General features: G+C 42.3%; 1 protein-coding gene across 1 annotated transcript in view; it reads left to right on the top strand.

Annotated features, from left to right (window-relative positions):
• The window catches only part of LOC120024408 (kelch-like protein 29), a 131,658-nt gene that overhangs the window by 14,017 nt on the left and 90,404 nt on the right, over window positions 1-27,237 (top strand). The window contains exon 2 of the mRNA XM_038968647.1: window positions 25,630-25,768. Within this exon, the coding sequence (XP_038824575.1) occupies window positions 25,630-25,768 (139 nt within the window). The remainder of the gene's footprint in view (window positions 1-25,629; window positions 25,769-27,237) is intronic.

Below are 27,237 nucleotides of genomic sequence, written 5' to 3'. Positions count from 1 at the left end.
AGTTTAGCCTGCTGCAACGATTGGAATAGAACAAGCCATTCTCCATCTGCTCTCATTCCCCCAGACAGACACACGCACAAGTCTCCCCTTCTCCAAACATCATGTATGAATCAGAATCCATAGCTTGTCATTGTTCAAGTTATTTTCTGTAGACTGCTGAGGCCATATGATTGTGTTTGTCTACTTGGTGTTGTTTAGTAGGCCTACTTTGTCCGTATAAATATGGCATTGCTGATCACATCTGTCGTGATATCGTGATTCAAGCCCATGCTTCTTGCTAATATTATTTATTCTCGTCCAGTCATGTTTACAGATCATTAGAAAATAAAATTACGAATGTAGATAGATTTATTTTAATTGTACAAATGTTGTGTCGGGAGAGAAGTTTTGTTACTCTCAAAGGGAATCAATAATGGGGCAGGCGATTTTAGCCTACCTTCATCTAAATCGGTGTCTGGAATAAACGCAGGCAGTAGTAGCCAGCCAAGCATTAGTGTGTTTATTAGCCCATCTCGTTGACAATTGAATAGGACTGAGTAAGTAAATAGCCCTAATGTGCATTTTCATCTTTCAGTGTCATTTACCTTTTGAAGAATGTGTGTGAATGACTGAAGCAACATAACGATGCACTCTGAGATGCGATCTGAGCAGGGCCTAAAATTAACTTTTTGGTCCACCAGCCACTGTGGCAGGTAGATTTTTTTTACCAGCCAAAATGTTGTTTTTCCTTAAACTTACACCAACAAAACACAACAAAGGTTTGAACATGCTTTGTAATGTTGCTAAAATAATACATCTATTACTATGAAGTAAGAAGTCATGTGGTAAACGTCCCTTTTTCAGGACCCTGTCTTTCTAAAAGAAATTGTAAATATCCAAATAACTTCACTGATCTTCATTGTAAAGTGTTTAAACACTGTTTCCCATGTTTGTTCAATGAACCATAAACAGTTAAGGAACATGCACCTGTGGAACGGTCGTTAAAACACTAACAGCTTACATACGGTAGGCATTTAAGGTCACAGCTATGAAAACTTAGGACACTAAAGAGGCCTTTCTACTGACTCTGAAAAATACCAAAAGCAAGATGACCAGGGTCCCTGCTCATCCGTGTGAACGTGCCTTAGGCATGCTGCAAGGAGGCATGAGGACTGCAGATGTGGCCAGGGCAATAAATTGCAATGTTTGTACTGTGAGACGCTAAGACAGCGCTACTAAGACAGGGATACAGGACGGACAGCTGATCGTCCTCGCAGTGGCAGACCACGTGTAACAACACCTGCACAGGATCGGTACATCCGAACATCACACCTGCGGAACAGGTACAGGATGGCAACAACTACTGCCCGAGTTACACCAGGAACGCACAATCCCTCCATCAGTGCTCAGACTGTCCGCAATAGGCTGAGAGAGTCTGGACTGAGTGCTTGTAGGCCTGTTGTAAGGCAGGTCCTCACCAGACATCACCGGCAACAACGTCACCTATGGGCACAAACCCACCGTCGCTGGACCAGACAGGACTGGCAAAAAGTGCTCTTCACTGACGAGTCACGGTTTTGTCTCACCAGAGGTGATGGTCGGATTTGCGTTAATCATCGAAGGAATGAGCGTTACACCGAGGCCTGTACTCTGGAGCGGGATCGATTTGGAGGTGGAGGGTCCGTCATGGTGTGGGGCGGTGTCACAGCATCATCGGACTGAGCTTGTTGTCATTGCAGGTAATCTCAACGCTGTGCGTTACAGGGAAGACATCCTCCTCCCTCATGTAGTACCCTTCCTGCAGGCTCATCCTGACATGACCCTCCAGCATGACAATGCCACCAGCCATACTGCTCGTTCTGTGCGTGATTTTCTGCAAGACAGGCATGTCAGTGTTCTGTCATGGCCAGCGAAGACCCCGGATCTCAATCCCATTGAACACGTCTGGGACCTGTTGGCTCGGAGGGTGAGGGCTAGAGCCATTCCCCCCAGAAATATCTGGGAACTTGCAGGTGCCTTGATGGAAGAGTGGGGTAACATTTCACAGCAAGAACTGGCAAATCTGGTGCAGTCCACGAGGAGGAGATGCACTGCAGTTCTTAATGCAGCTGGTGGCCACACCAGATACTGACTGTTACTTTTGATTTTGACCCCCCTTTGTTCAGGGACACATTTTTTCCATTTCTGTTAGTCACATGTCTGTGGAACTTGTTCAGTTTATGTCTCAGTTGTTGAATCTTTTTATGTTCATACAAATGTTAAGTTTGCTGAAAATGAACGCAGTTGACAGTGAAAGGAGGTTTCTTTTTTTGCTGAGTTTATTGTTTCCTTTCATTTTTTGTGACCTGAGTCTTTTAACCAAAAGATCACAGATGAGACAAAACATTTCACCTTCCCCTTTAAGGGCGGAAGGTTACCTTGGTAATGCGACTCCGGCCATGGTTGAGCCTGTGAGATTGAGTCTGAATGACTAGTAGCTGCATTATCTTCTCTTCCCTAACAGTTGAAACTTTAACATAAAAAAACAACCTAGCTTGTGAACAAAACAAAGTTAATAGCCAAGAAACACAAGGACAAAGTGTCACTTCAGTAGACTTAGACAAATGTTTATACCTGTGCGCAGCTCTTCTAAAAATGAATCTTTCACTCAGCTCTTCAGGTGTGTGCACAGCCCAAGCCATTCTTTATTTGTTGAAAACGGAAATTCTCGCCATATTTTTGAGGTGGCGTGTGTGCTGTATGACGAGCTCAACATGGCACTGCAATGCATAACCAGACTGAATTAGTTTATTGTTTATGCTATTGTAGGTTTCGTAGTTCTTTGACTTTGTCCGATTAATTTACCAGTTCTGAAACAAAACATGGCAGAGATACTTTGGAAAAGCTGCTGCAGCATTTATTTTGTTATAAATGTGATCATACTCAGTGGTGGAAAAACTACCCAAATGTCATACTTGAGTAAAGGTTAACACACACTACTGTTCAAAAGTTTGCGGTCACTTAGAAATGTCCTTGTTTTCCATGAAAACATACATGAAATGAGTTGCAAAATGAATAGGAAATATAGTCAAATCTTGACAAAGTTATAAATAATGATTTTTAATTTAAATAATTTTCTCAGAACAAGAATAGACTGACGAGTTTCAGAAGAAAAATGATAACCTTGGATTAGCTATTGCCATTGGAAACAGGAGTGATGGTTGCTGATAATGGGCCTCAGTACGCCTATGTAGATATCCCATAAAAAATCAGCCGTTTCCAGCTACAATAGTCATTTACAACATTAACAATGTCTACACTGTATTTCTGATCAATTTGATGTTGTTTTAATGGACAAAAAAATAGCTTTTCTTTCAAAAACAAGGACATTTTTGAGTGACCCCAAACTTTTGAACGGTATTGTACCTTAACAGAAAATGACTCAGGGAAAAGTGAAAGTCACCCAGTAAAATACTAAAGTATTTGATTTTTAAATATACTTAAGTATCAAAAGCAAAGGTATAAATCCTTTCAAATTCCTTATATTTGTCAAACGGATAGCCAGAGGCACACTCCGACGTAATTTACAAATGAAGAATTTGTATTTAGTGAGTCCGCCAGATCAGAGGCAGTAGGGATGACCAGGGATGTTCTCTTGATAAGTGTGTAAATTGGACCATTTTCCTGTCATGTTAGGCATTCAAAATGTAGCGAGTACTTTTTGGATGTATGGAGTAAAAAGTACATTATTTTCTTTAGGAATGAAGTAAAAATATAAATAGTAAAGTACAGATACACCAAAAAACGACCTAAGTAGTACTTTATAGTATTTTTACTTAAGTACTTTACACCATAGATCATAGTTGCGAGTGAAATACTCACACTGTGGAGTCCTGACCACCCACCAAAGTGGCTGGTGAAATAGACATCTTACCTGCCAATGCCAAAATCTACCCACATTTTGCGGGTGTTAATTTTAAGCCCTAGATCTGAGTTATAACTTAGTAATGCACACTTGAGGTATAGGCTTTACCGGCATTTAAAGCGCACTTCTGGGTTTTCCGATCACGAGAAAATCTGATTATGAGTATCAAGTGTGATAAAACAGATACAGTTGAAGTCGGAAGTTTACATATACTTAGGTTGTAGTCATTACAACTCGTATTTCAACCCCTCCACAAATTTCTTGTTAACAAACTATAGTTTTGGCAAGTCGGTTAGGACATCTACTTTGTGCATGACACAAGTAATTTTCCAACAATTGTTTGGGTCAGTGGAAGTTTACATACACTAAGCTGACTGTGCCTTTTAAACAGCTTGGAAAATTCCCGAAAATTATGTCATGGCTTCAGAAGCTTCTGATTTGCTAATTGACATCATTTGAGTCAATTGGAGGTGTACCTGTGGATGTATTTCAAGGCCTACCTTTAAACTCAGTGCCTCTTTGCTTGACACCATGGGAAAATCAAAAGAAATCAGCCAAGACCTCAGAAAAGAAATTGTAGACCTCCACAAGTCTGGTTCATCCTTGGGAGCAATTTCCAAATGCCTGAAGGTACCACGTTCATCTGTACAAACAATAGTACGCAAGTATAAACACCATGGGATCACGCAGCCGTCATACCGCTCAGGAAGAAGACGTGTTTTGTCTCCTAGAGATGAACGTATTTTGGTGCGAAAAGTGCAAATCAATCCCAGAACAACAGCAAAGGACCTTGTGAAGATGCTGGAGGAAACTGGTACAAAAGTATCTATATCCACAGTAAAACGAGTCCTATCGACATAACCTGAAAGGCCGCTCAGCAAGGAAGAAGCCACTGCTCCAAAACCGCCATAAAAAAGCCAGACTACGGTTTGCAACTGCACATGGGGAGAAAGATCGTGCTTTTTTGAGAAATGTCCTCTGGTTTGATGAAACAAAAATAGAACAGTTTTGCCATAATGACCATCGTTATGTTTGGAGGAAAAAGGGGGAGTCTTGCAAGCCGAAGAACACCATCCCAACCGTGAAGCACGGGGTTGGCAGCATCATGTTGTGGGGGTGCTTTGTTGGAGGGACTGGTGCACTTCACAAAATAGATGGCATCATGAGGATGGAACATTATGTGGATATATTGAGGCAACATCGCAAGACATCAGTCAGGAAGTTATAGCTTGGTCGCAAATGGATCTTCCAAATGGACAATGACCCCAAGCATACTTCCAAAGTTGTGGGAAAATGGCTTAAGGACAACAAAGTCAAGGTATTGGAGTGGCCATCACAAAGCCCTGACCTCAATCCTATAGAAAATGTGTGGGCAGAACTGAAAAAGCGTGTGCGAGCAAGGAGGCCTACAAACCTGACTCAGTTACACCAGCTCTGTCAGGAGGAATGGGCCAAAATTCAACCAACTTATTGTGGGAAGCTTGTGGAAGGCTACCCGAAACATTTGACCAAAGTTAAACAATTTAAAGGCAATGCTACCAAATACTAATTGAGTGTATGTAAACGTCTGACCCACTGGGAATGTGATGAAAGAAATAAAAGCTGAAATAAATAATTCTCTCTACTATTATTCTGATATTTCACATTCTTAAAATAAAGTGGTGATCCTAACTGACCTAAGACAGTACATTTTTACTAGGATTAAATGTCAGGAATTGTGAAAAACTGAGCTTAAATGTACTTGGCTAAGGTGTATGTAAACTTCTGACTTCAACTGTACGATTACCAATGTGAGAATGACGAGATTGGCACACGCCAAGTAGTGAGGGGGTGACGGTCTAGCAGGGCCATGCTGTGTGTGTGTGTGTTGGCTACTGTGATTGTGAGGGAGTGACACAGGAAGGAGGGGGGGGAGACGAGACAGCAACCAACCAAGCCGACACGCACTATAGTGTACTAAAAGCTGCCATTGCTAGGTTATTTATCATCCAACATGATTATGTAGTACCTGACTTGACTGCATCAAACCGGGAGAAGCTATTTGAGCTTAGCTAGCTATCTACTGTAGGCTAATTGAGGCTGCATGCACTTTCTCATCCTACACAGTTACAAACAACAATAACTCCATTCAGAATATAACTTAGCAGCCTACCTCTCTTGGTCGTTGTAGCCTGTTCTTCTCCATTAACTTTTCATTCCATGATTTGTATTCCGTCTTCCATTGATTAGATCTCTCCTAACATTTGCCCCACATGGAGGCTCTATGACTGTAGCCTATTGCCGATTTGATGACTTACGATTGGCCTACATCAAGCGTACATGCGCCACTCTCGAGCAACAGCACAAATTATGCAATTTCTCTCTCGCTCTACCGAAGCAGTCGGGTTCGGATCTGTATGCGTCCTTCTGGACAAGTCAGTTAAAATTACACATACCCGAAAGAGATTGCTCGGGTCCCGGGTTGGGTCTCGGGTATTTGGGTACAGGTGGATCTGTGAAGAACCCTCGAAGGCATTACAACTCCTCTGCTTGATCACTCTCCGCCCAAGCAAGGCATGTGATTTGTTTGACATGTTGCGAGGCTTCACTGATTTAAACCGGGATTCGACATCATTTTAGCTACTTTCTGCCATTGACTTCATCAGCCTTTCCGATTAGGTAATTTGGTTCTCCACGAGGCTAGAGTGAAGTAAAAAAGGAGTTCAAATGTGACTTGGATTTCAGAAGCGGAGGCCGTTGGTGTCAGAGGCCATTTGATGTGATGAGATTAATTTCCAGAAGTCAGATGTCGATGTTTTCTATTGCTCATCAGCTGTGAAATAGGCAGTCATGCATTATCTATGAAGGGAGCTTGCCAGTGTTTGAGACAGGGAGGCTGCAGAGAGAAACTGCCAGATCTAGGCACACACTCAGTAGCTGATGTTTACCTCCTAATGACAAGTCTGGGTGATTAAAACTGGGGGGAAACTAGACCAGAACAAACAGCAGCAGATGTACGAACAACACCGTGAGAAAAGGGAGAGAACAACTCAGTGCCCGTTATTTTACAGTTTAACCAAGTGGAAATACCTTTGACGAGTCCAAAAGCTTGGTAAAAAAAATAAAAATAAATGTTAAACCTTTTTTTAAAGTCTAATAATGCATAGAGGTTGTCTCATAAATACTAATGGTGAGACTAGACTATAGACTTTAATTGGACTAGACATTAATAGGAACAGACTCCTCTCTCCGCACTCATTATGCTCTCTCTTTATTCTTCTGAGGCAGCAACAGTCTACCTCAGTGTTTCTCGACTCCCGTCCTCAAGTATCCCCAACAGTACCCATTTTTGTTGTTATCTTGGATAAGTACACCTGATTCAACTAGTCTACTAAGCATCACTCCCTTGACTCTGGGATCTAGTTGATAGTTGTTCCTTTAGTTAAACAGCACTACTTTAGTTCATACTCAGACCACGTCTCGTAAGCCTCTTTGACCTCGCTCAAAGTTCAAATAAAGTATTGTATTGGTGAGTTGATTGTTTTCATAAATGTTTACTCCATGAGCTTACCATCCCCCCCATACTCTAATAAGTATTAGATTGTCTCCTGTGTCTTAGTGAGAAAGTGTTAAGGACTTATTGATTTATTGCAATCAGTCGGCTTTGTGGGGGGCTGATATAGTTTTTAAGCCTTCTCCACATGAATGACATTTCATAAGCTGATGACCGTAATGTTCCATTATCTTCTACAAAAAAACTTAAAGCATGCTTTTAGTTGCTGTAAGGCGAAGAGCTTTGAGTGAATAAAATATTATTATAATGACTATAATACAGTAGATCAGTTGTCACCAACCTTTTCTGAGCCAAGAGCACTTTCGCAGTCAAAAAGCAAGCCGAGATCTACCGCTCAGATTTCTATTTTTTACATGACTTCAAAAATGTAACATTAATTAACTTAATTAAAACAGGTCTGTACGAATGAGGTTTGGGCAGTAGGCCTAATACATTATCACAGCATATTGGCTATATACCTGGCCTGCCAGGATTTTTATTCTCAGACCATATTATATTTCAAAACTCAAGCTTTGATTAAAAAAAATAAAAGTTTTATCAGATGGTGTTGCACTCGCGAGACACTGCAGATCATAAATTGAAGTGATTAGTTTTTATATTTTACTGGACTGATAGTATGGTACCTGCATCTGATGGTCATGCTTGTCAGACAACTGTGAACTCGGGGGGGGGGGGGGGGGGGTCATCATTACGTCAGTGATCTTCAGGTCGGAATTCCAAGTTGGATGACCGTTCAAAATGATTTTTCACAGTTGGATCTGGTTGTCTTGAACGCGCTGAAGTCAGACATTTCCGAGTTCACAGTTCTTTTGAACACGGCATTAGTCTCAGCCAAGGGAGGGAGAGGGCAGCAGAGGGTCCGCCTTTCACGGTCCCCACTCTCACCTTCCTTTCATCCTGTAAGACTGGCCAGAGACAAGTTCATGTTTTTTTATGACCAGTCAAAGTGAAATATTCCTCGATATTAAAACAGACAGTACGAGCTGCTAATAATAATACAAATGCAGGGCTATCGGTACACTTGGCTACTCATTCAGTGTCGCTCCAGCGCAAGTGAAATTACGGAGAAGCGCGTTCTATGTTTTGTAAGTGTTGAATAAAAACAGTGATGAATAAAAACTTAAACATGAACTCACTAATAAAAACAGCAGCTCTTTGCTGTATTCTTTGACAATCTTTCTGTGGTCATGGTTTAAAAGTTAAAAAAGTTATTCAATCTTACTGAGGCTAGTATCAAACTTTGTTGCGGCCGGGGTCGTGGAAGCTCTGTAGGCACGGTGATTTTTGTCATGATGGCGCCGAAGAGGATGATTGAATTAAATCAGTTTTACCTCATTTTTATCAGCATGTGCAACCAGAGGAGAAAAAAAACTCTAGACCACCTTTACTCCACACACAGAGATGCATACAAAGCTCTCCCTTGCCCTCCATTTGGCAAATCTGACCATAATTCTATCCTCCTGACTCCTGCTTACAAGCAAATTCTAAAGCAGGAAGTACCTGTGACTCGCTCAATACGGAAGTGGTCAGATGATGTGGATGGTACACTACAGGACTGTTTTGCTAGCACAGACTGGAATATGTTCCGGGATTCATCCAATGGCATTGAGGATTATACCACCTCAGTCATTGGCTTCATCAATAATTGCATCGACGACATCGTCCCCACAGTGACCGTACATCCCAACCAGAAGCCAAGGATTACAGGCAACATCCGCATGGAGCTAAAGGCTAGAGCTGCCGCGTTCAAGGAGCAGGACACTAATCCGGACGCTTATAAGAAATCCCGCTATGCCCTCAGACGAACCATCAAACAAGCAAAGCGTCAATACAGGATTAAGATTGAATCCTACTACACCGGTTCTGGCCCTCGTCGGATGTGGCAGGGCTTGCAAACTATTACCGACTACAAAGGGAAACCCAGAAGCGAGCTTCCCAGTGACGTGAGCCTACCAGACGAGCTAAATGCCTTTTATACTCGCTTCGAGGCAAGCAACACTGAAGCATGCACGAGAGCACCAGATGTTCTGGATGACTGTGTGATAACGCTCTTAATTGCCGATGTGAGCAAACCTTTAAACAGGTCAACATTCACAAAGCCGCGGAGCCAGATGGATTACCAGGACGTGTACTCAAAGCATGCGCGGACCAACTGGCAAGTGTCTTCACTGACATTTTCAATCTCTCCCTGACTGAGTCTGTAATACCTACATGTTTCAAGCAGACCACCATAGTCCCTTTGCCCAAGGAAGTGAAGGTAACCTGCCTAAATGATTATCGCCCCGTAGCACTCACGTCGGTAGCCATGAAGTGCTTTGAAAGGCTGGTCATGGCTCAGCAACCTCCCGAATAATGTAGACCAATTCGTATACTGCCCCAACAGATCCACAGATGACGCAATCTCAATCGCACTCCACACTGCCCTTTCCCACTTGGACAAATGGAACACCTATGTGAGAATGCTCTTCATTGACTACAGCTCAGCGTTCAACACCATAGTGCCCACGAAGCTCATCACTAAGCTAAGGACCCTGGGACTAAACACCTCCCTCTGCAACTGGATCCTGGACTTCCTGACGGGCCGCCCCCAGGTGGTAAGGGTAGGCAACATCACGTCTGTCACAGCCTATAGGGAGGAGGTCAGAGTACTGGCAGTGTGGTGCCAGGACAACAACCTCTCCGTCAATGTGAGCAAGACAAAGGAGCTGATCGCGGACTACAGGAAAAGACGGGCCAAACAGGCCCCCATTAACATCAACGGCGCTGTAGCGGAGCGGGTCGAGAGTTTCAAGTTCCTTGGTGCCCACATCACCAACAAACTATCATGGTCTAAACACACTAAGACAGTCGTGAAGAGGGCACGACAAAACCTTTCCCCCTCAGGAGACTTGATTTGGCATGGGTCCCCAGATCCTCAAAAGGTTCTACAGCTGCACCATCGAGAGCATCCTGACCGGTTGCATCACAGCCTGGTATGGCAACTGCTCGTCATCTGACCGTAAGGCGCTAGAGGGTAGTGTATACTGCCCAGTACATCACTGGGCCCAAGCTTCCTGCCATCCAGGACCTATATAATAGGCGGTGTCAGAGGAAAGCCCATAAAATTCCAGTCACCCAAGTTATAGGCTGTTTTCTCTGCTACTGCACGGCAAGCGGTACCGGAGCGCCAAGTCTAGGACCAAAAGGCTCCTTAACAGCTTCTACCCCCAAGCCATAAGTCTGCTGAACAATTAATCAACTGGCCACCCACCGGACTATTACATTGACCCCCGCTGCTGCTACTCGCTGTTTATTATCTATGCATAGTAACTTTACCCCTACCTACATGTACAATTTTTTTTTTAACTTTAGTTTATTTGGAAAATATTTTTTTTAACTCTTCTTGAACTGCACTGTTGGTTAAGTGCTTGTAAAGTAAGCATTTTACGGTAAGGTCTACACTTGTTGTATTCGGCGCATTTGACAAATAAAGTTTGATTTCAGCTATCCAATTGGCCAGTGCAGTAGATGCACTCGATTTAGCCACAGATCTCCCGGTCCGCCGGGTAGGCGAAGTTAGTTTTTTTTAGACAAATGAAATGGTTCAAAATGGGAACACTTTGTCTACCCGGTCCACAGGGCTTCTGAATCAATTGCATCTACCGCCAACAGCGAAACACGAATAAACAGAAAACAACGAGCGCAAGTCTTTATTGTTGGCTTTTCTACAGAAATGTTTGGTGATCGACTCTGTCACGAACCGGCTCAAAGCCCGTAACAAAAGGGAGACAACGTGGAGATAAGGAGTAACAAAATATATATTTATTAAATAAAGTAACTAAGTATAATATACAATGATGTGTGTAATCAGTAGTGTAAGTGAGTGTTTTGCATGCATGAATGTGATAATGCAGGGTGTTGAAAGATGCTAAAGCAAACAACCAAAAAAACACCAAGAAACACAACAAAATCTATAAAGGTGTCTGCCTGGAGAGAGTCTCCTCCATGAATGGGGAAGTGGTGTATTTATCCTGGGAGACACCGGGCCCAGGTGTTTCCCATGTAGCTGATGACCCTCCCAACTCCGCCCACCGACATCCTAATAAGGAAACAAGAACAATGAGAGAATACGGCAGACAGAGTGGGAGGGTCGTCACAACTCGGAATGCCTTGAAGATCGACCAATGGCGATCGACTGGTTGGCGTCCACTGCAGCAGATTGTCATTATTCTCTTTTTTTACTACAAACTGTCACCGTGAGTGAGAGTTGATGATGTCATTTATGTTTTAGATAACTGAAGAGAGCTCTTGATGAGGCACAGTGCTATTTGTGTGCACAGTGCTATCTTAGGCTAACTATAACTGAGTTTATAGGACTGTTGTAATTCACAGTCTCTTCTTGCTCATGTCTTAGGCTCTAGATGGTAACCTACACTTTTTCTGATAGAATACTCATTACTAAAGGTGTAAGAAGACCCTTGGGTTAAATTAGGCAGTAACTTACTACTAGAGGAACAAACAGGTACATATTTCCAGTTGAATATACTTTTAAAGTGCCATTTAAAAGTTCTCAGATAGCCAGTCCATTTCAGAAGCAGTTCAGTCACCTCCATAATCCCTCTTTAACCTGTGGTGAGAGTGTGCTGTGTCTGTGGTTATTGGGAAATTAGGATTAACCAGGCACATGCATTGGCTCAGCAGGGTCTGAGACATTTCATCTACAGTCTGTACGGTCCACTGAGAGACCAGACAGACAACCCACAAAGCCAGACCCCAACACTGACCTTTCTGCTTGGACACACACACACACACACACACTGGCCTTTCTGCTTGCACTGACTTTTAGCTGTGACTTTCTACAGAGTTAGCCAGTAAACACATCATCCACCTCGTCCACAGGCAGAGAGGGGTAACATGTATCTGCAGCAGGGTGTGTGTGAGGGAGAAAGAGAGTGAGAGAGAGGCTATTGCCTTTGTCTCTCTGTGGATCGTATTTATCACGCTCTTAGGGTCACCTTTCAATATGCTTGCCTCAAAAACAGCAATATAAGCAGATTTCAGTACCCTGAGTTTTTGCTAGCCTGTTAGGAGTCTCATAGTCATAGACACTCTCGTAGACAGGTTAGATTGTGAGTTAACTGGCTAGAGGCATGTTCACACGCTGGCCTTTCTATCTGCCTGAGTCACCGCAGCATGTCCTGTTCCTAAATATATATGAGAGAGAGAGAGAGACGCTGATGTTGGCACGGGTGTTGGCAGGGGTTACAGTACCATACCTATAGTATAACGTTTGATATCAAATGCCAGTCAGGGGAAGGTTTGTGGGTGACTAAACCATACCATTACTGTCCACTCACATGGAAATAAATAGTGTTTGATATAAAATGCCAGTGGAGTGAAGGTTATAACCGTGACTCAAATACCAAGACATGCTGCTGTTGTATCCCATGATATTTGGTGGGAAAACGTGTAGTATTCCTTACAGAGATATAAGATCATACTGTGTATGCCTAGGAAGTCTGCAAGAAAATGTTGCAACTCGCCAGGGTTAAAGCCATTTTCAGAGAATAGACCTAATTAAAGAAACATTACTCATTATTATGAATGAATGTATGAATCTATGTTTAATCTATCTATTAATCTATGCCTTTACAAAGGTGTACAGTATTCCTTTTATAGAAACGTCACACCATTATCCATATGCTGACAGACTCTGAAATGAAATGATCAAGCTCAATTAAATGTGTTTAATTAATCGCATGTGGTGTATTTTTTTTATTTCATGCATTCTGCGTTGTTCACCTCTGTGGCGCTATAGTATGGATGTGTTTGGGGTTAGAGGGCGCTTTGTGTACCATATGGTAATTAGTGTAAAACAGTAAGTTAGCATTTTAATTCAACCAGAGAATGAATACCGTTATAAACCCACTGTTCTAGTCAACCTCTCCTCCAAACATGGGTTATCTGCACTGGCCAGCACTTCCTCATCATAGCACCATTGTTAGGGATTTATTGCGTGCGTGTGTGACAATGCGTGCATGACATTGTAGAATGTGACTCACTCGCCCCCGGAGCGGTGGACAATAACATATCCTTGCATAACACTTCATAATCTGTAGTGGGTGCCTGTTTCCTACTGAATCGTCCTTGGTTTCGAAATGCTGTTTTGTTTTTAAGTGAAGGAGAGGACAGGGAGCCTGTTTGGAACCCTGGATAGTTTGCTCACGCTCCCGTTTTTTCTCTGTCCGAGAGTTCTGTTTACTGGGAAGGGATGGCTGCTCCTCTTCCCTTACTGGCCCTTACTGTCCCTTACTGTCCCTTACTGTCCCTGAGTCCTGCTAATGAGCAGCAGGAGACTGGAACATGGCGACCGGTTGGACAGACGCGCGCGCACTGGTCATCCGGATTGCCGTTCATGTCACCCCTCTCTCCCAGGCTCCCTAACACAACAACAGGGCCAATGACATCCTGCCATGCTGTCACAGCAGCCCTACAGCTCCCACAGCTCTGTTTGTGTTCTTGTATGCTCTCAGACTATTCTTTTGTTTGTCTGTGTACAGTTAAGTGATAATGCCAGAGAAGCCGGTGTTTGGAGGATATATTGGCACGGGTGTTGTTAGGCCCAAGATGAAGCCAAAGGCCAGGAAACCGTGCCAATATATCCTCCAAGCACTGGCTTCGAGGGCATTATCACTTTATACAACTGGGTACCAACCTATTCAAATGATTTACATATATTTATACTTACTATTTTACCCTTCCACAAGATATAGTTGCGACACAAATCTAGGTTTGCTACCCAAGGCGGCTGGTCGTTCGTTCTTTCGGTTCGGTTGCAAGAGACACGACCCAGTCATTAATTATTTTAGTTCTGTATCTATGGACAGGACCCAGTCGTTCGTTCAAAATGTTCTACTGGCTGGTAACGTCCTTATCCCTTGCTTGCTAGCTAGCCAACTACGGCTAATTTACAGTCACGTCAAATAGTGCAGCCAGAATAACAACAAAGTAGCTGCAATTCAATTCAAATTCTATTTGTCACATGCGCCGAATACAACAGGTGTAGACCTTACAGTGAAATGCTTACTTACAAACCCTTAACCAACAATGCTTTAAGGTGTTTAGTCCCAGGGTCCTTAGCTTAGTGATGAGCTTTGAGGGCACTATGATGTTGAACACTGAGCTGTAGTCAATTAATAGCATTCTCACGTAGGTGTTCCTTTTGTCCAAGTTGGAAAGGGCAGTGTTGAGTGCAATAGAGATTGCATCATCTGTGGATCTGTTGGGGCGGTATGCAAATTGGAGTGGGTCTAGGGTTTCTGGGATAATGGTGTTGATGTGAACAGCACTTCATGGCTACAGACGTGAGTGCTACGGTTCGGTAGTCATTTAGGCAGGTTACCTTAGTGTTCTTGTGCACAGGGACTATGGTGGTCTGCTTGAAACATGTTGGTATTACAGACTCAGTCAGGGACAGGTTGAAAATGTCAGTGAAGACACATGCCAGTTGATCAGCGCATGCTCGGAGGACACGTCCATCTGTTTTAGCTGTTTTCTAGTGACATTTATTTGGATACATCTATAACAATGAGCTAATGATGTGCGATTTCACCTGGCATAGAAAATGTACTCACTCGTCAGGACATTGTTGTTTAGAGGAGCTAGCCAACAAACACTGCTAACACAACCACTTCAAACTGAAGCTGGAAAGACTTCAAACTAGCTGCACTTTGTTTCATTCGACCTGTTTTCTATTGATATTTCTTTGTATATAGCCATAAAATTATGGTTATTCATGATTTTGACAGTCTGAGAAAAGCTGCCTGCTTGTCTGTCTCATCCCGACTCCAAACTGTTTCAATTTGAATATTGAAACAAAGTTGCAAATGTCGGAAAGACAGACCGCAAGGTTTATACAAATCTCCGCTGTTGAAAACTGCATGTTAGTCTAAAAGAAATGTGCGATAATGTCTAGGTGCTTTTTATAGCTGAGATCAAGTTTATAAATTGCCTGGCTGGGCTGACGAGACAGTGGATTGCGCAGTCAGATGGAACAGAGTAAATAGGCATTTTAACATCATAGATTTATCCGGTGGTAACTTGTGGAATAGACACCGGCTAGAATGCGGTTTTAACCAATCAGCATTCAGGATTAGACCCACCTGTTGTATAATAGGTCTGGCCCTGGGGCCCAAGGGTATGGTAGAAGAAAGGACAGGGTAGTGGCCAGCGGTTTGATGATTAGTCGACTAGTTGAATCAGGTGTGCCCCTTCTGGGCAACACATTATTTATTTTTTTACACTGTTCTCAGTTAAGAAACACTGTGCAGTTGCGTGTGGTGCTGTCTACTATAATATACAAATATTATTTGGCTCCCTCTCTATCTCTGTGTCTGTCTATTGGTGAAGGGAACAATAGCCCGCACCAGGTTCCATTTCACGGCTCCCAGGGGACACGGTTCCCTCTCTCTCGTTGCGACAGGGACAGTTACACAAGCCCACTGAGGATGAACGGCCAGCCTGGGCAGAGCAGAGCCGGGAATAACAACGTCCTCATCATGGACTATTCTCTAAGACAGTGGTACCACTAGAATCAGCGCAACCATGGATTCCAGAGGGTTTTCACGGATTTCTGCCCTCACACCGGATTATTTGCCTCGAATGGGTATGAATCAACTGACGAGATGTCGAGAAAGGAATGTACAAAAGATTCTGAAAGGTGTTTCGTACTAGTAAGAATAAGTGTTCGGAGTAACAATGTTGTCGCTACCTTGAAGTTGACACAATTTCACACAAGTTTTACATTCGTGTGCTGGGTCAGCCTACATGGATGTGGGCATGTTCCCGAATGAGAGTGAACACCTTTTCATGTTCGTTCACCAGCTGAAAGGAACACCTGGGCTGTTGTGTTTAGTTAGAATACAAATAGGCTCTCAATCACCCACAATTCCTGTTTTCCAAGGGCATTTTTTGCATACGGGTAGGCCTACATAGTTGTTGCAGTTATAGATCAACAGTACCAGTAATGTAAACGCTGTTTCTGACCTGCGCTAGGCTGTTAAGCTACCATGTTTGCTGCTACTGTTGTTTCCGCCGTCATTACGTGGCGAGGTAGGCTAGGTTTTTCCCCCAAGTTGGTGGATTTAAATCCGCTCCATCAGGGCTGCTGTGTGACAGCCCGGGGGAGGGGGGGGGGGGGAGGGGGGGTGCAGCTGTCTGTCGTTCGGACTCACCTTTCAACCAGGGCCAATTGATCTTGTCTTTATGAATGAAGAACTATGGCGGTGTTTATTCTGCTTCGTGAAATACCCATCAGCTTCGTGGCAGTCGATTGGATACGGTGTGTCACGCTTAGAGACACTGGCACGTCCGGTGCAGTATAGCAGCTGTCTGAACACCTAATGTTGGCATGTCTTCAAAACCCCCCGTTTTAATACTTAATGGATCGGTCCACTACTGTCACAAGGGGATGGGATGGGTTGTCACGTTTAACCGCCAGTCAAGACGCCATTTTTATTATATCCATGGTTTGTCTGTGGTTTTCATGGGGCTTAATTAGTAACTTATTCTACTGTTAGCTAGCTAAATCCTTGAATATATGTTTTTTTGTGGCTGATCTGTTTTTGAAATATAGTTTAATACCCACTGCCTTTTCTTTAAAATGGCCATATTTTTCCCCCAGATTTTGGTCATTGTGCTTTCGGTTAAATCCACTCTCTGTATGCCAGAGCCTTTTCCCATATTTTCTGTATACACAAAGAGCTTTTGGATGAGGCTCAGATTGGGAAAGCTTTGTGTGGTGTGAAAGGTCTTTGTGTGCATTTACAGTGACCTCTCTCTCTCTCCTCTGTTTGCCCGCCCTGCTGAGAGTTCTTCTTTGAGAACTTATTTCAGATTGGCCTGTCTATTGATACATTTCTCACAGGGTTTTTTTGTGCCAGAAAAGAGCCATTTTGACAAGTCTTTTGTTCGGCTCTCTCTGTCAGTTTCTCTAAATATATTAAAGATACTCCTGTTATTGCTTCCCCCCCCCCCCCCCCCCCCCCCATTTGGCTGGAAGAAGTATTGATGTGGTCAATTTGTCATCCAGAGCATTCTCATTTGACCAAAACTCAGCACATGGCTAAATTCCCTTTATTTTAAATGCATGTTATTATCAATATCTATATTATTATAGTTAAACATATTATTATTGTCTTATGTGAACAATATTATTAAAATACTTGTTAAATGAATTCTAATAATACTTTATGCCCTGTTAATAAATGTTGATAATAATGCATTTAATAATAATTTATTTGAATAACATGTCAGTAAACAGAGATTCCCAGTAAATGAAGTTGCCAGGTTTGGCTGTTTGGTCTTTGGGAAAGAAGCGTCTTAACTGGTGCAAAATGGACACCTGAGGATGAAAGAGAATTAGCTTGAATCACACTGGTAGGACCCAGCCTCCTTCGCCTACTTTTACGAGATGCAAATTCAGCAAGCACTACTTGAGTCCAGCCTAGTCATAGGCATGAAATGATTTACTCAATACTGAAAATTAAAATCCATGTAAAAATCCATGTAATTATTGTATGTTTATTGTAATTATGTTTCATAGTTTCTACTTTGACCTACATATGACTTTCACAATCAAACATACTGTAGCGTCGCTGTTAATCATAGATTGCCCAATATAATAATGAATCCGTTATACAGATTTAAGTTTATTAAACTCATGATAAAACATTTCAAATGCCTATATTTTCATAAAGGGGCACCTTTATGCCCTTTGGAGACTTAAGTTAATAAAATCTAATTTTACAAGTATATTAACATTTCCATTTGAAAGAGAATATATTACTTGATCGTCCGTTATATTTCTTTGTGATGTATTTCAGCTTTGAGGTGCCACTGACGTGACCTTGACATCATTATTCCCTTAGTCTATATACAGTAGTTAAATTAATTTGATCAATCATGTAAATTCTGGATTTAAAAAAAAAAATCTTAGCTAAAATGCATTTTTTTGTAGGGGTGAAAATACAGTTAAGACTAATTTTGAATATGGAATGTAACAAACGTAGTGACCCGTTAACGGTAAACTAACAACATCTCTTAAGTTAATTTAGCAGTAACTTTATTTTATTCCCATAGTATTTTGATCCAATTAATATAATTTCACATTTTCTGGGAATTAAATACTTCTATTAAATTTTTTTTTTTAAAAGAAGCATTTTTTAAAAACATTTGTTTTACATCTATGCTGTCTCAACTCAAAGAGAACCAATCCTTTTTGTTATATTGTTTTACAACTAAATTGAGTCCTTAGACAAGAAGGAGATACCGAGTGAGCCAGGGTCTCTTCAGATTGAACAGCATTAAGTGCATATATTATAGTAGCTAAAAAAGCGGCTAGTACTGGGGTCAGTATTGAGCTACTGAGCTGGATGTTGAGTTATTGATTAGCTAAAATAGTTATTTCAGGCTAATTAGAGTGGTAAAGGGATTGATTATAAATAGTGTGAACGAAAACAGCGACCAAAGGGTCAGACTGTGCACATCCATTTTACTAGCAACACTTGAATGCATTAGACTTCTTGACTTATGTGAAATATCATCACGTTGCTCCAGGGATATTGGCAGTGTCTTTAATAGCCTAGTATTTTGAACTGCAATCAACAGAAGAGGAAGGAGTCTGAAATATATAAAAAAGTACAGTCTAAAGTCTATCAAAAATGCCTATTCTTTATTTATATTACAAAACGCATGGTGAAAAATAGATGTGATGTCAAATATATGTATAATATATGCTTGGGATATGCAATTTTTCAATATTTTCATAATTTGTATTATTTAAGACCACATGCTGGTAACGTACCGTATTAATTTGTACAGTACATCATTTTTTTAGATGTACTTTGTTGCAGTATTTGTAGATGTTTATTTATCTCATGGGCATCAAGAACTTTAAAGCCTTGTAAATTCAGAAACGGACTATCCATTAGACTTATGTATTTATTTATTTTATTCCAGGATGGGCTACTTCATTGTTGTTTTGGTCACATAATTACTTGCTAGATTCATATGATTGTTTGTCCCTTAATTTACCCTTTATATAATGCCAGAGATTTAGTTTTGATTTAGTCTTTCATGTTGAGAACACAATTTATGTTAATTGATGTATTAGGTGAGGAGTGACTAGAATTGATACTTGAGTCAGGGATGCAGGTCAACGAGTATTTCAGCTAATTAACTGAAACTTTACGTATCTGCCTGGCACCGTAAAGGAAAGTGTGAACCGTCACAAAGTTCAATGTAGAAAACACTTTTAGGATTATCTTTCTCTAAATGCATGACTAATTTGTTCGCCATAAGGAAATACCAGTATTACGGGAAGGTTTGGCTTTGGCTATTAGAGCCGATGTGTGGTGAGCGGTCTGGTACAAAATGGCTGCCGTGCTTCACCGTGGTGGGTGCTGTTGCTACACATCTTTGGTGGATGGGGTGAGTCTTGAGTCGAGCTGTAACAGGTTCAGTGGCCCGTGCACCCCTACTGTACATTAGATTGGCTCTATGTAACCTTCCATTTGGTTTGGTTCTCCGATGGTTCCGTTATTACGAATCACATTTCATATGTGCAGCACAAACTGTGACATACATTTTTCGCTTCAGATGTAGAAAGGACATAAAATGGCTGTCTTTCAGAGAGACCCTTACGACCAAAAGATACAACCATAAAATGGCTCCGGATTTTGCCAGCCAATGGCATGCTCTGCCGTCTCTTCCCAGTAGCCAATCACACAACGATGCATAAGGATGCCTGTCTCTACGCCTGTACACAATACACAGAGTGCGCTAATTGGCTACTGTGAAGGGACATGGGCGCATTTTCCTGGGGCAATGTTATGGTCGTGTAGGGTTACTAGGGTGAGCAGCTGAATTGGCACACTGTCTACATGTTCCCATATTGCTCCCAGAGTTATAATGAAGCATGTTTCAGAAATCTCTGGAATGATGTGAAGAGTCTGTGGATATTCTGTTCTCCTTTCACGTTGTATTGTAAATGTACTATCGGTTTGTGAGATCTCTTTGTTCCCTTGAACCGTTCAGTGGAATTCAACAGAAGTACCAATATCCTTATAGAATAATGATCCGTTATCAGTGTAATAGTGCACAGGTTTCCTCCTTCCTTTTCAACGTTGTCTTCAGTATGTACGTATGTGTAGAAAAACGTCTAGATGTGCGTCTGATTTGGTCGTTGGGTAACGGAACCCGACAGCGTCGCCAGTCCCATTCTCCACTAGTGTAGTGAAACAATGTGGTTATCTTTCTAGACCTCCGTGGTCATATTGAGTGCGACTCTCCTCCTCCACACTCCCTGTCGACAGAGAGGAGAAAGGAGACGCTGCGTGCCGTTTCACGCTCCCAGACATGATGGGTTGCTCTAGGGGAGTGCGGCGTGACCGTCGACCCACACAAATATACCATTAGTACCTTTTCCATCAGCCATTCAGGTGTGTCCGTCCTGCACTCAGGGGGGGAGGGAGGGGGGGTGCATTGTTTGCTGAAAAATATAGTTTCATTTCTCTTTCGCTCTCCATTCTCGTTCCTTTTGCCAGAATCTGAGTGTTGGGGTAAATGGGTGCCGTGCGCTGTGCTAAATTGAAGGTGAGAGCCATATCGGTCGCTGGAGACACACAATGCAAACTCCAATTACCATGTATTCACTATTCACAGTGGCCGCGGCACGCCACGCAGGCAGCACAGTAATCAGATAACTGCCCAACCGCCAAGGGCCAAGCAGCACTGGAGCGCCGTGTAGAGTAGTGTGTGAGAGTGGCAGAGAATGTGGAAGGGCAAGGCTAATGTTACATTTCTGTAGAGAGTGTTGTGCATGTACGATAGGAGACGAAATGAAGTGGCTCTTTGACTCTGTCTGCAGTACGTTACATGATTGTGCTCTTATCCCTTAGCCGAATATCTCTGTCTCTGTCTCTCTCTCTCTGTCTCAATGTCTCTTTGTCTCAGTCTCTCTCTCTCCACTTGATTTGATATTGTTGTTCACCCAAATGATGCCAAGGCAGTTCATATCCCTCTGGGTTTTTTTTTCCAAATATTAGGCCTATTTATTGATTCATTACATTTTTTTTTCATTCTAGCATTGTATTCAGTGTGGTTAATGGTCAGACACGGGCACTTTCAGTCAGTTAATTCCTTGATGTGATACGTCTGACAAGGACGCTCTGCTTAGAGAGGGTTTTTCCACATGCAGCCACCCAACGACTCCGTCTTGAATTGCTCTTATTTGTCATGCGGCTTAATACTGTATAATTTAGTTTGCTAAATTAATTTGCCAGTGAGCTGCTAGTGTCAGTCAAGAGAAAGTGGAAGCTAAATGAGGGAATATTTCCAGCCAAACAGTGTGGCTAATGTCAGCAGGTTAATTGAATCCTAGGCGTTCGAGTCGGAGTTGAGCTTACGGTAGGTAGACTGACTGAACGTTTCATGACTATTACACAAACTAAACTGCTTTACGTTTATTTTACAGTGGATCCAATTGCTCATCTGATTAGTCACGCATTAACGGGTAGATGGGGGTTATGTAAGACGTGCGCACACGCATGCAATTACAGACACGCATGTACGCACACACACACGCACACACACCTCCTCTGTTTTACAGCACATTTGAGACCAATAACGAGTTAGGATTGTACAGTAGCAGCCCATTGGTCCATGGCTAAGCTGGGATCATTTGGATGTTGGCTGGGTGTGTCAGGGCAGAGTTCAGTTTAATTCATAGTACATGTCTGCAGGTCTGTGATGGTCCATTACGGCCGTCCACAGCTGAGGGTTTTGCAGATGCCACCTTGTGGATTTGAGTGTAGCACGAGGAGACATTGCCTGAGCTCTGCAGAGAGTTGGAGAAAAGCTGTGTACAGTCAACTGCAGGATGTGGCTCTATGTAGATATTGCCCTTAACCACATATCTAGGATCAGATTACCCGAACCGCTAATAACTTTTACAAGAACGTCTTATCTTTTACAAGGGTACATGGAAAGTCAAGAATACAAAAATATCTGACCCTATTGGACCGACCAGGGTCCGGCTTTTACACTATTAAGGTACAGTGCTGATGGTTTCCTACTGTATAGTATTAAAGGTACAGTGCTGTTGATGGTTTCCTACTGTACAGTATTAAAGGTGCAGTGCTGTTGATGGTTTCCTACTGTACAGTATTAAAGGTGCAGTGCTGTTGATGGTTTCCTACTGTACAGTATTAAAGGTGCAGTGCTGTTGATGGTTTCCTACTGTATAGTATTAAAGGTACAGTGCTGTTGATGGTTTCCTACTGTATAGTATTAAAGGTACAGTGCTGTTGATGGTTTCCTACTGTATAGTATTAAAGGTAGTGCTGTCGATGGTTTTCTACTGTACAGTATTAAAGGTACAGTGCTGTTGATGGTTTCCTACTGTACAGTATTAAAGGTACAGTGCTGTTGATGGTTTTCTACTGTACAGTATTAAAGGTACAGTGCTGCCGATGGTTTCCTACTGTACAATATTAAAGGTACAGTGCTGTTGATGGTTTCCTACTGTACAGTATTAAAGGTACAGTGCTGTTGATGGTTTCCTACTGTACAGTATTAAAGGTACAGTGCTGTTGATGGTTTCCTACTGTACAGTATTAAAGGTAGTGCTGTTGATGGTTTCCTACTGTACAGTATTAAAGGTACAGTGCTGTCGATGGTTTCCTACTGTACAGTATTAAAGGTGCAGTGCTGTCGATGGTTTCCTACTGTACAGTATTAAAGGTACAGTGCTGTCGATGGTTTCCTACTGTACAGTATTAAAGGTATAGTGCTGTCGATGGTTTCCTACTGTACAGTATTAAAGGTACAGTGCTGTTGATGGTTTCCTACTGTACAGTATTAAAGGTATAGTGCTGTCGATGGTTTCCTACTGTACAGTATTAAAGGTACAGTGCTGTTGATGGTTTCCTACTGTACAGTATTAAAGGTACAGTGCTGTTGATGGTTTCCTACTGTACAGTATTAAAGGTACAGTGCTGTTGATGGTTTCCTACTGTACAGTATTAAAGGTACAGTGCTGCCGATGGTTTCCTACTGTACAGTATTAAAGGTACAGTGCTGTTGATGGTTTTCTACTGTACAGTATTAAAGGTACAGTGCTGTTGATGGTTTCCTACTGTACAGTATTAAAGGTATAGTGCTGTTGATGGTTTTCTACTGTACAGTATTAAAGGTACAGTGCTGTTGATGGTTTTCTACTGTACAGTATTAAAGGTACAGTGCTGTTGATGGTTTCCTACTGTACAGTATTAAAGGTACAGTGCTGTTGATGGTTTTCTACTGTACAGTATTAAAGGTACAGTGCTGTTGATGGTTTCCTACTGTACAGTATTAAAGGTACAGTGCTGTCGATGGTTTCCTACTGTACAGTATTAAAGGTACAGTGCTGTTGATGGTTTCCTACTGTACAGTATTAAAGGTAGTGCTATTGATGGTTTCCTACTGTACAATATTAAAGGTACAGTGCTGTCGATGGTTTTCTACTGTACATTATTAAAGGTACAGTGCTGTTGATGGTTTCCTACTGTACAGTATTAAAGGTGCAGTGCTGTTGATGGTTTCCTACTGTACAGTATTAAAGGTACAGTGCTGTTGATGGTTTCCTACTGTACAGTATTAAAGGTACAGTGCTGTTGATGGTTTCCTACTGTACAGTATTAAAGGTAGTGCTGTCGATGGTTTCCTACTGTACAGTATTAAAGGTACAGTGCTGTTGATGGTTTCCTACTGTACAGTATTAAAGGTACAGTGCTGTCGATGGTTTCCTACTGTACAATATTAAAGGTACAGTGCTGTTGATGGTTTCCTACTGTACAGTATTAAAGGTACAGTGCTGTCGATGGTTTCCTACTGTACAGTATTAAAGGTAGTGCTGTCGATGGTTTCCTACTGTACAGTATTAAAGGTAGTGCTGTTGATGGTTTCCTACTGTACAGTATTAAAGGTAGTGCTGTCGATGGTTTCCTACTGTACAGTATTAAAGGTACAGTGCTGTTGATGGTTTCCTACTGTACAGTATTAAAGGTACAGTGCTGTTGATGGTTTCCTACTGTACAGTATTAAAGGTGCAGTGCTGTTGATGGTTTCCTACTGTACAGTATTAAAGGCACAGTGCTGTTGATGGTTTCCTACTGTATAGTATTAAAGGTATAGTGCTGTTGATGGTTTCCTACTGTTTAGTGTATTAAAGGTACAGTAATATCGATTGCCCTCTTTATATACTGTTAGAGATGAAACGCTGGTCCCCTGCTGTCTCGTACACTCAGTGTCGCCTCATGGTGCCTCATTAAAACAATAGAAAAACCCTCTCCTCTAACTCTGTCTCTACAGCAGGCCCTAGTCCTCTCACTGACTTCCCCATACAGCTCAACAATGGGCCTGGTTTGCTCGATGCATTTACTAGGTTGCTTCTTCATGTTGCTGAGCGATATTTAGGAGATAACATTTTTTTGAGAGTATGACAGGCGTGTAGTTTTCCTTCGTGTTTCTGGCTTGGACAGTGTTGTTTAATTCAGCGAGGTTCAATGGGTTAACGTGCCCAGGGTACGACGGAGGATGCTCCTGGTAAAATGCCCAAGAAATATGACTAACGATGAATAATGTCTCTTGTTTTTTTCGACGCACGTTCATTTTAGTCGGTTCTACATTTGATTCAGTTCCTTTAGTTGAATTCATAGTAGTACGCAAATGTACACAAGCCACACTGTAGTCAAACAAGTGTCTTGTCTTTCATATGAATCCTAACCGTTGATATCAGCTGCATGCGCCTGTGAATACTCGTACACCTTCTAGACGGTTCTGCTTATAATCACTCCACTAACTCCTCAGTACAGAACTGTGGAACACCTGAGCGTGCTTATGTTGTTATACATGCCCACGTTCCCCGCCTGTAACACTGAAATGTTTATGAAACTGTATGTATTTTCTCTTCTCTGCAATGTAACGAAGCTATTAAGCCTGGCCGGTAATAATGTTTTTATAATCAGCCATTTCTATTGTTCCCCCTCTACTTCTAATTACCATGATATATTTCTATAATCATATTTGTGTGTGTATATATATATATTAAAAAAAAGAGCCAATTCTAATTCTAAAGCGGAATATGGCCTTGTCTTGTCTCTTCTTTGTTCTACAGAGATGTTGAAGGAGTTGAACCAACAGCGCAGAGCGAAAGAGTTTACAGACCTGAAAATAATTGTTGAAGGCAAAGAGTTTGAAGTCCACCAAAATGTTCTAGCTTCCTGCAGCCTTTATTTCAAGGACCTGGTGAAAAGGTTTGCCTTCCCCTCCCCCTCCCTCACCTGCTTTTGATCCAATCTGTTCTTTTCATAGGGTGCATTTGTGTGGCTTTTTTTTCTTCCCTCCCCCCTCCCTCCTTTTTCTCTCTTGCAGGTGTGTGAAGACTTTGGTTCCTATCACAGGGCCAGCAGCCTCCTTCTCCTCCCGCTCCAAATGAATGTACCTCTAAAACCATGGGACAGAAAAGGTCACCTGAGTCTTTACCTTTTCCTTACCGTATAGAGACAAATAACTGCATTTCCATTTTGATGAGCAGAGAAAACGTTCAATGACTGGGGGGGGGATTTTTTCAACACTCACCGACTGTAGGGGGCTTTCAACCAAATGAACAAAACTGTAGGTGACCATTAGTGCATTAAAAAGATGGGGACGCTTCAGAGTTGAAAACAAAGGAGAAAACAGAGGCACATCTCTCACCACCACACTACTCTTTAGCCAATCACTATTTTCAAAGGTTAACACCATTCTCCATGTTTTCACTTGAAGTGGATCTGACTAGTTCCCCGTTAGTCTATCCCTCACATGTCTCTGGGCTGTTTCACAGGTTAACACCATTCTCCATGTTTTCATTTGAAGTGGATCTGACTAGTTCCCCGTTAGTCTATCCCTCACATGTCTCTGGGCTGTTTTGGTTCTATATTATGTGGGTGTGTTCGTGCAAGTGAGTGTGTGTATGCTGATGTGATTGGAGGTTTACCTGCCAGTGCTAGTATGTGTTCCTTGGTTGTTGTTGTGCTTGCGAAGTGTGTGTGTGTGCGTGTCTGTGTGTGTGTGGGGGGGGGTTTCTTCAAGCTGAGCCAAAACCATCTCCTAGCGTCCTCACCCTGACTTCAGATTCTTGCAGGTGTCCCGGAACCAATGTTCTCTCGTCTCCTTGACATGTGTGTTTGTTCTCCTGTGCACCGCGCACAGACAGACAGACAAAAGACTAGAGAGAGAGAGAGAGACTGTACATTACAATAGGAAGCGCCAGTCTAAAATCTGAGGGAGGCTGCCTGCTAGTTGCCCTGCAGCCAAGCTGGCTCTATTGTGAGATCATCAGAGGGCGCCACGCTGCTTATCAGACATGGAGGCGAGCCAGCCAGGAGATGCTTTGTGTGTGTCACTCACATCAGCATGCACAATGCACAGGCCAGAAGAACACACTCTCTCACATACACACACACACACACACAAAAACAAACAATTGTTCTTGCTGAATGGGGACGCGCACTGAGAGAACAGCGAGCACCAGCCCTTTCTCAACCACACCCTACTCATATTCACACACACAGTACATCACAGCCCACAACCTTCAGTTTGCTACAGACAGACTTGTGTTGGTGGAGCTGTCGATAGGATTCCCCTGTTTCTCTCCCTTATCTGAGCCAAAGTTAGGTTGTGCATAGAGAGTTAGGTCCTGCATAAAGAAAAAAGACTGGAGTGAGTTAGGTCCTGCATAGAG

Source organism: Salvelinus namaycush, chromosome 29 (assembly GCF_016432855.1).
Source record: "Salvelinus namaycush isolate Seneca chromosome 29, SaNama_1.0, whole genome shotgun sequence".
Taxonomy (NCBI): Eukaryota; Metazoa; Chordata; class Actinopteri; order Salmoniformes; family Salmonidae; genus Salvelinus; species Salvelinus namaycush.
Note: the sequence above shows the minus strand (reverse complement) of the source record. Positions and strands in the feature narration are given on the sequence as shown.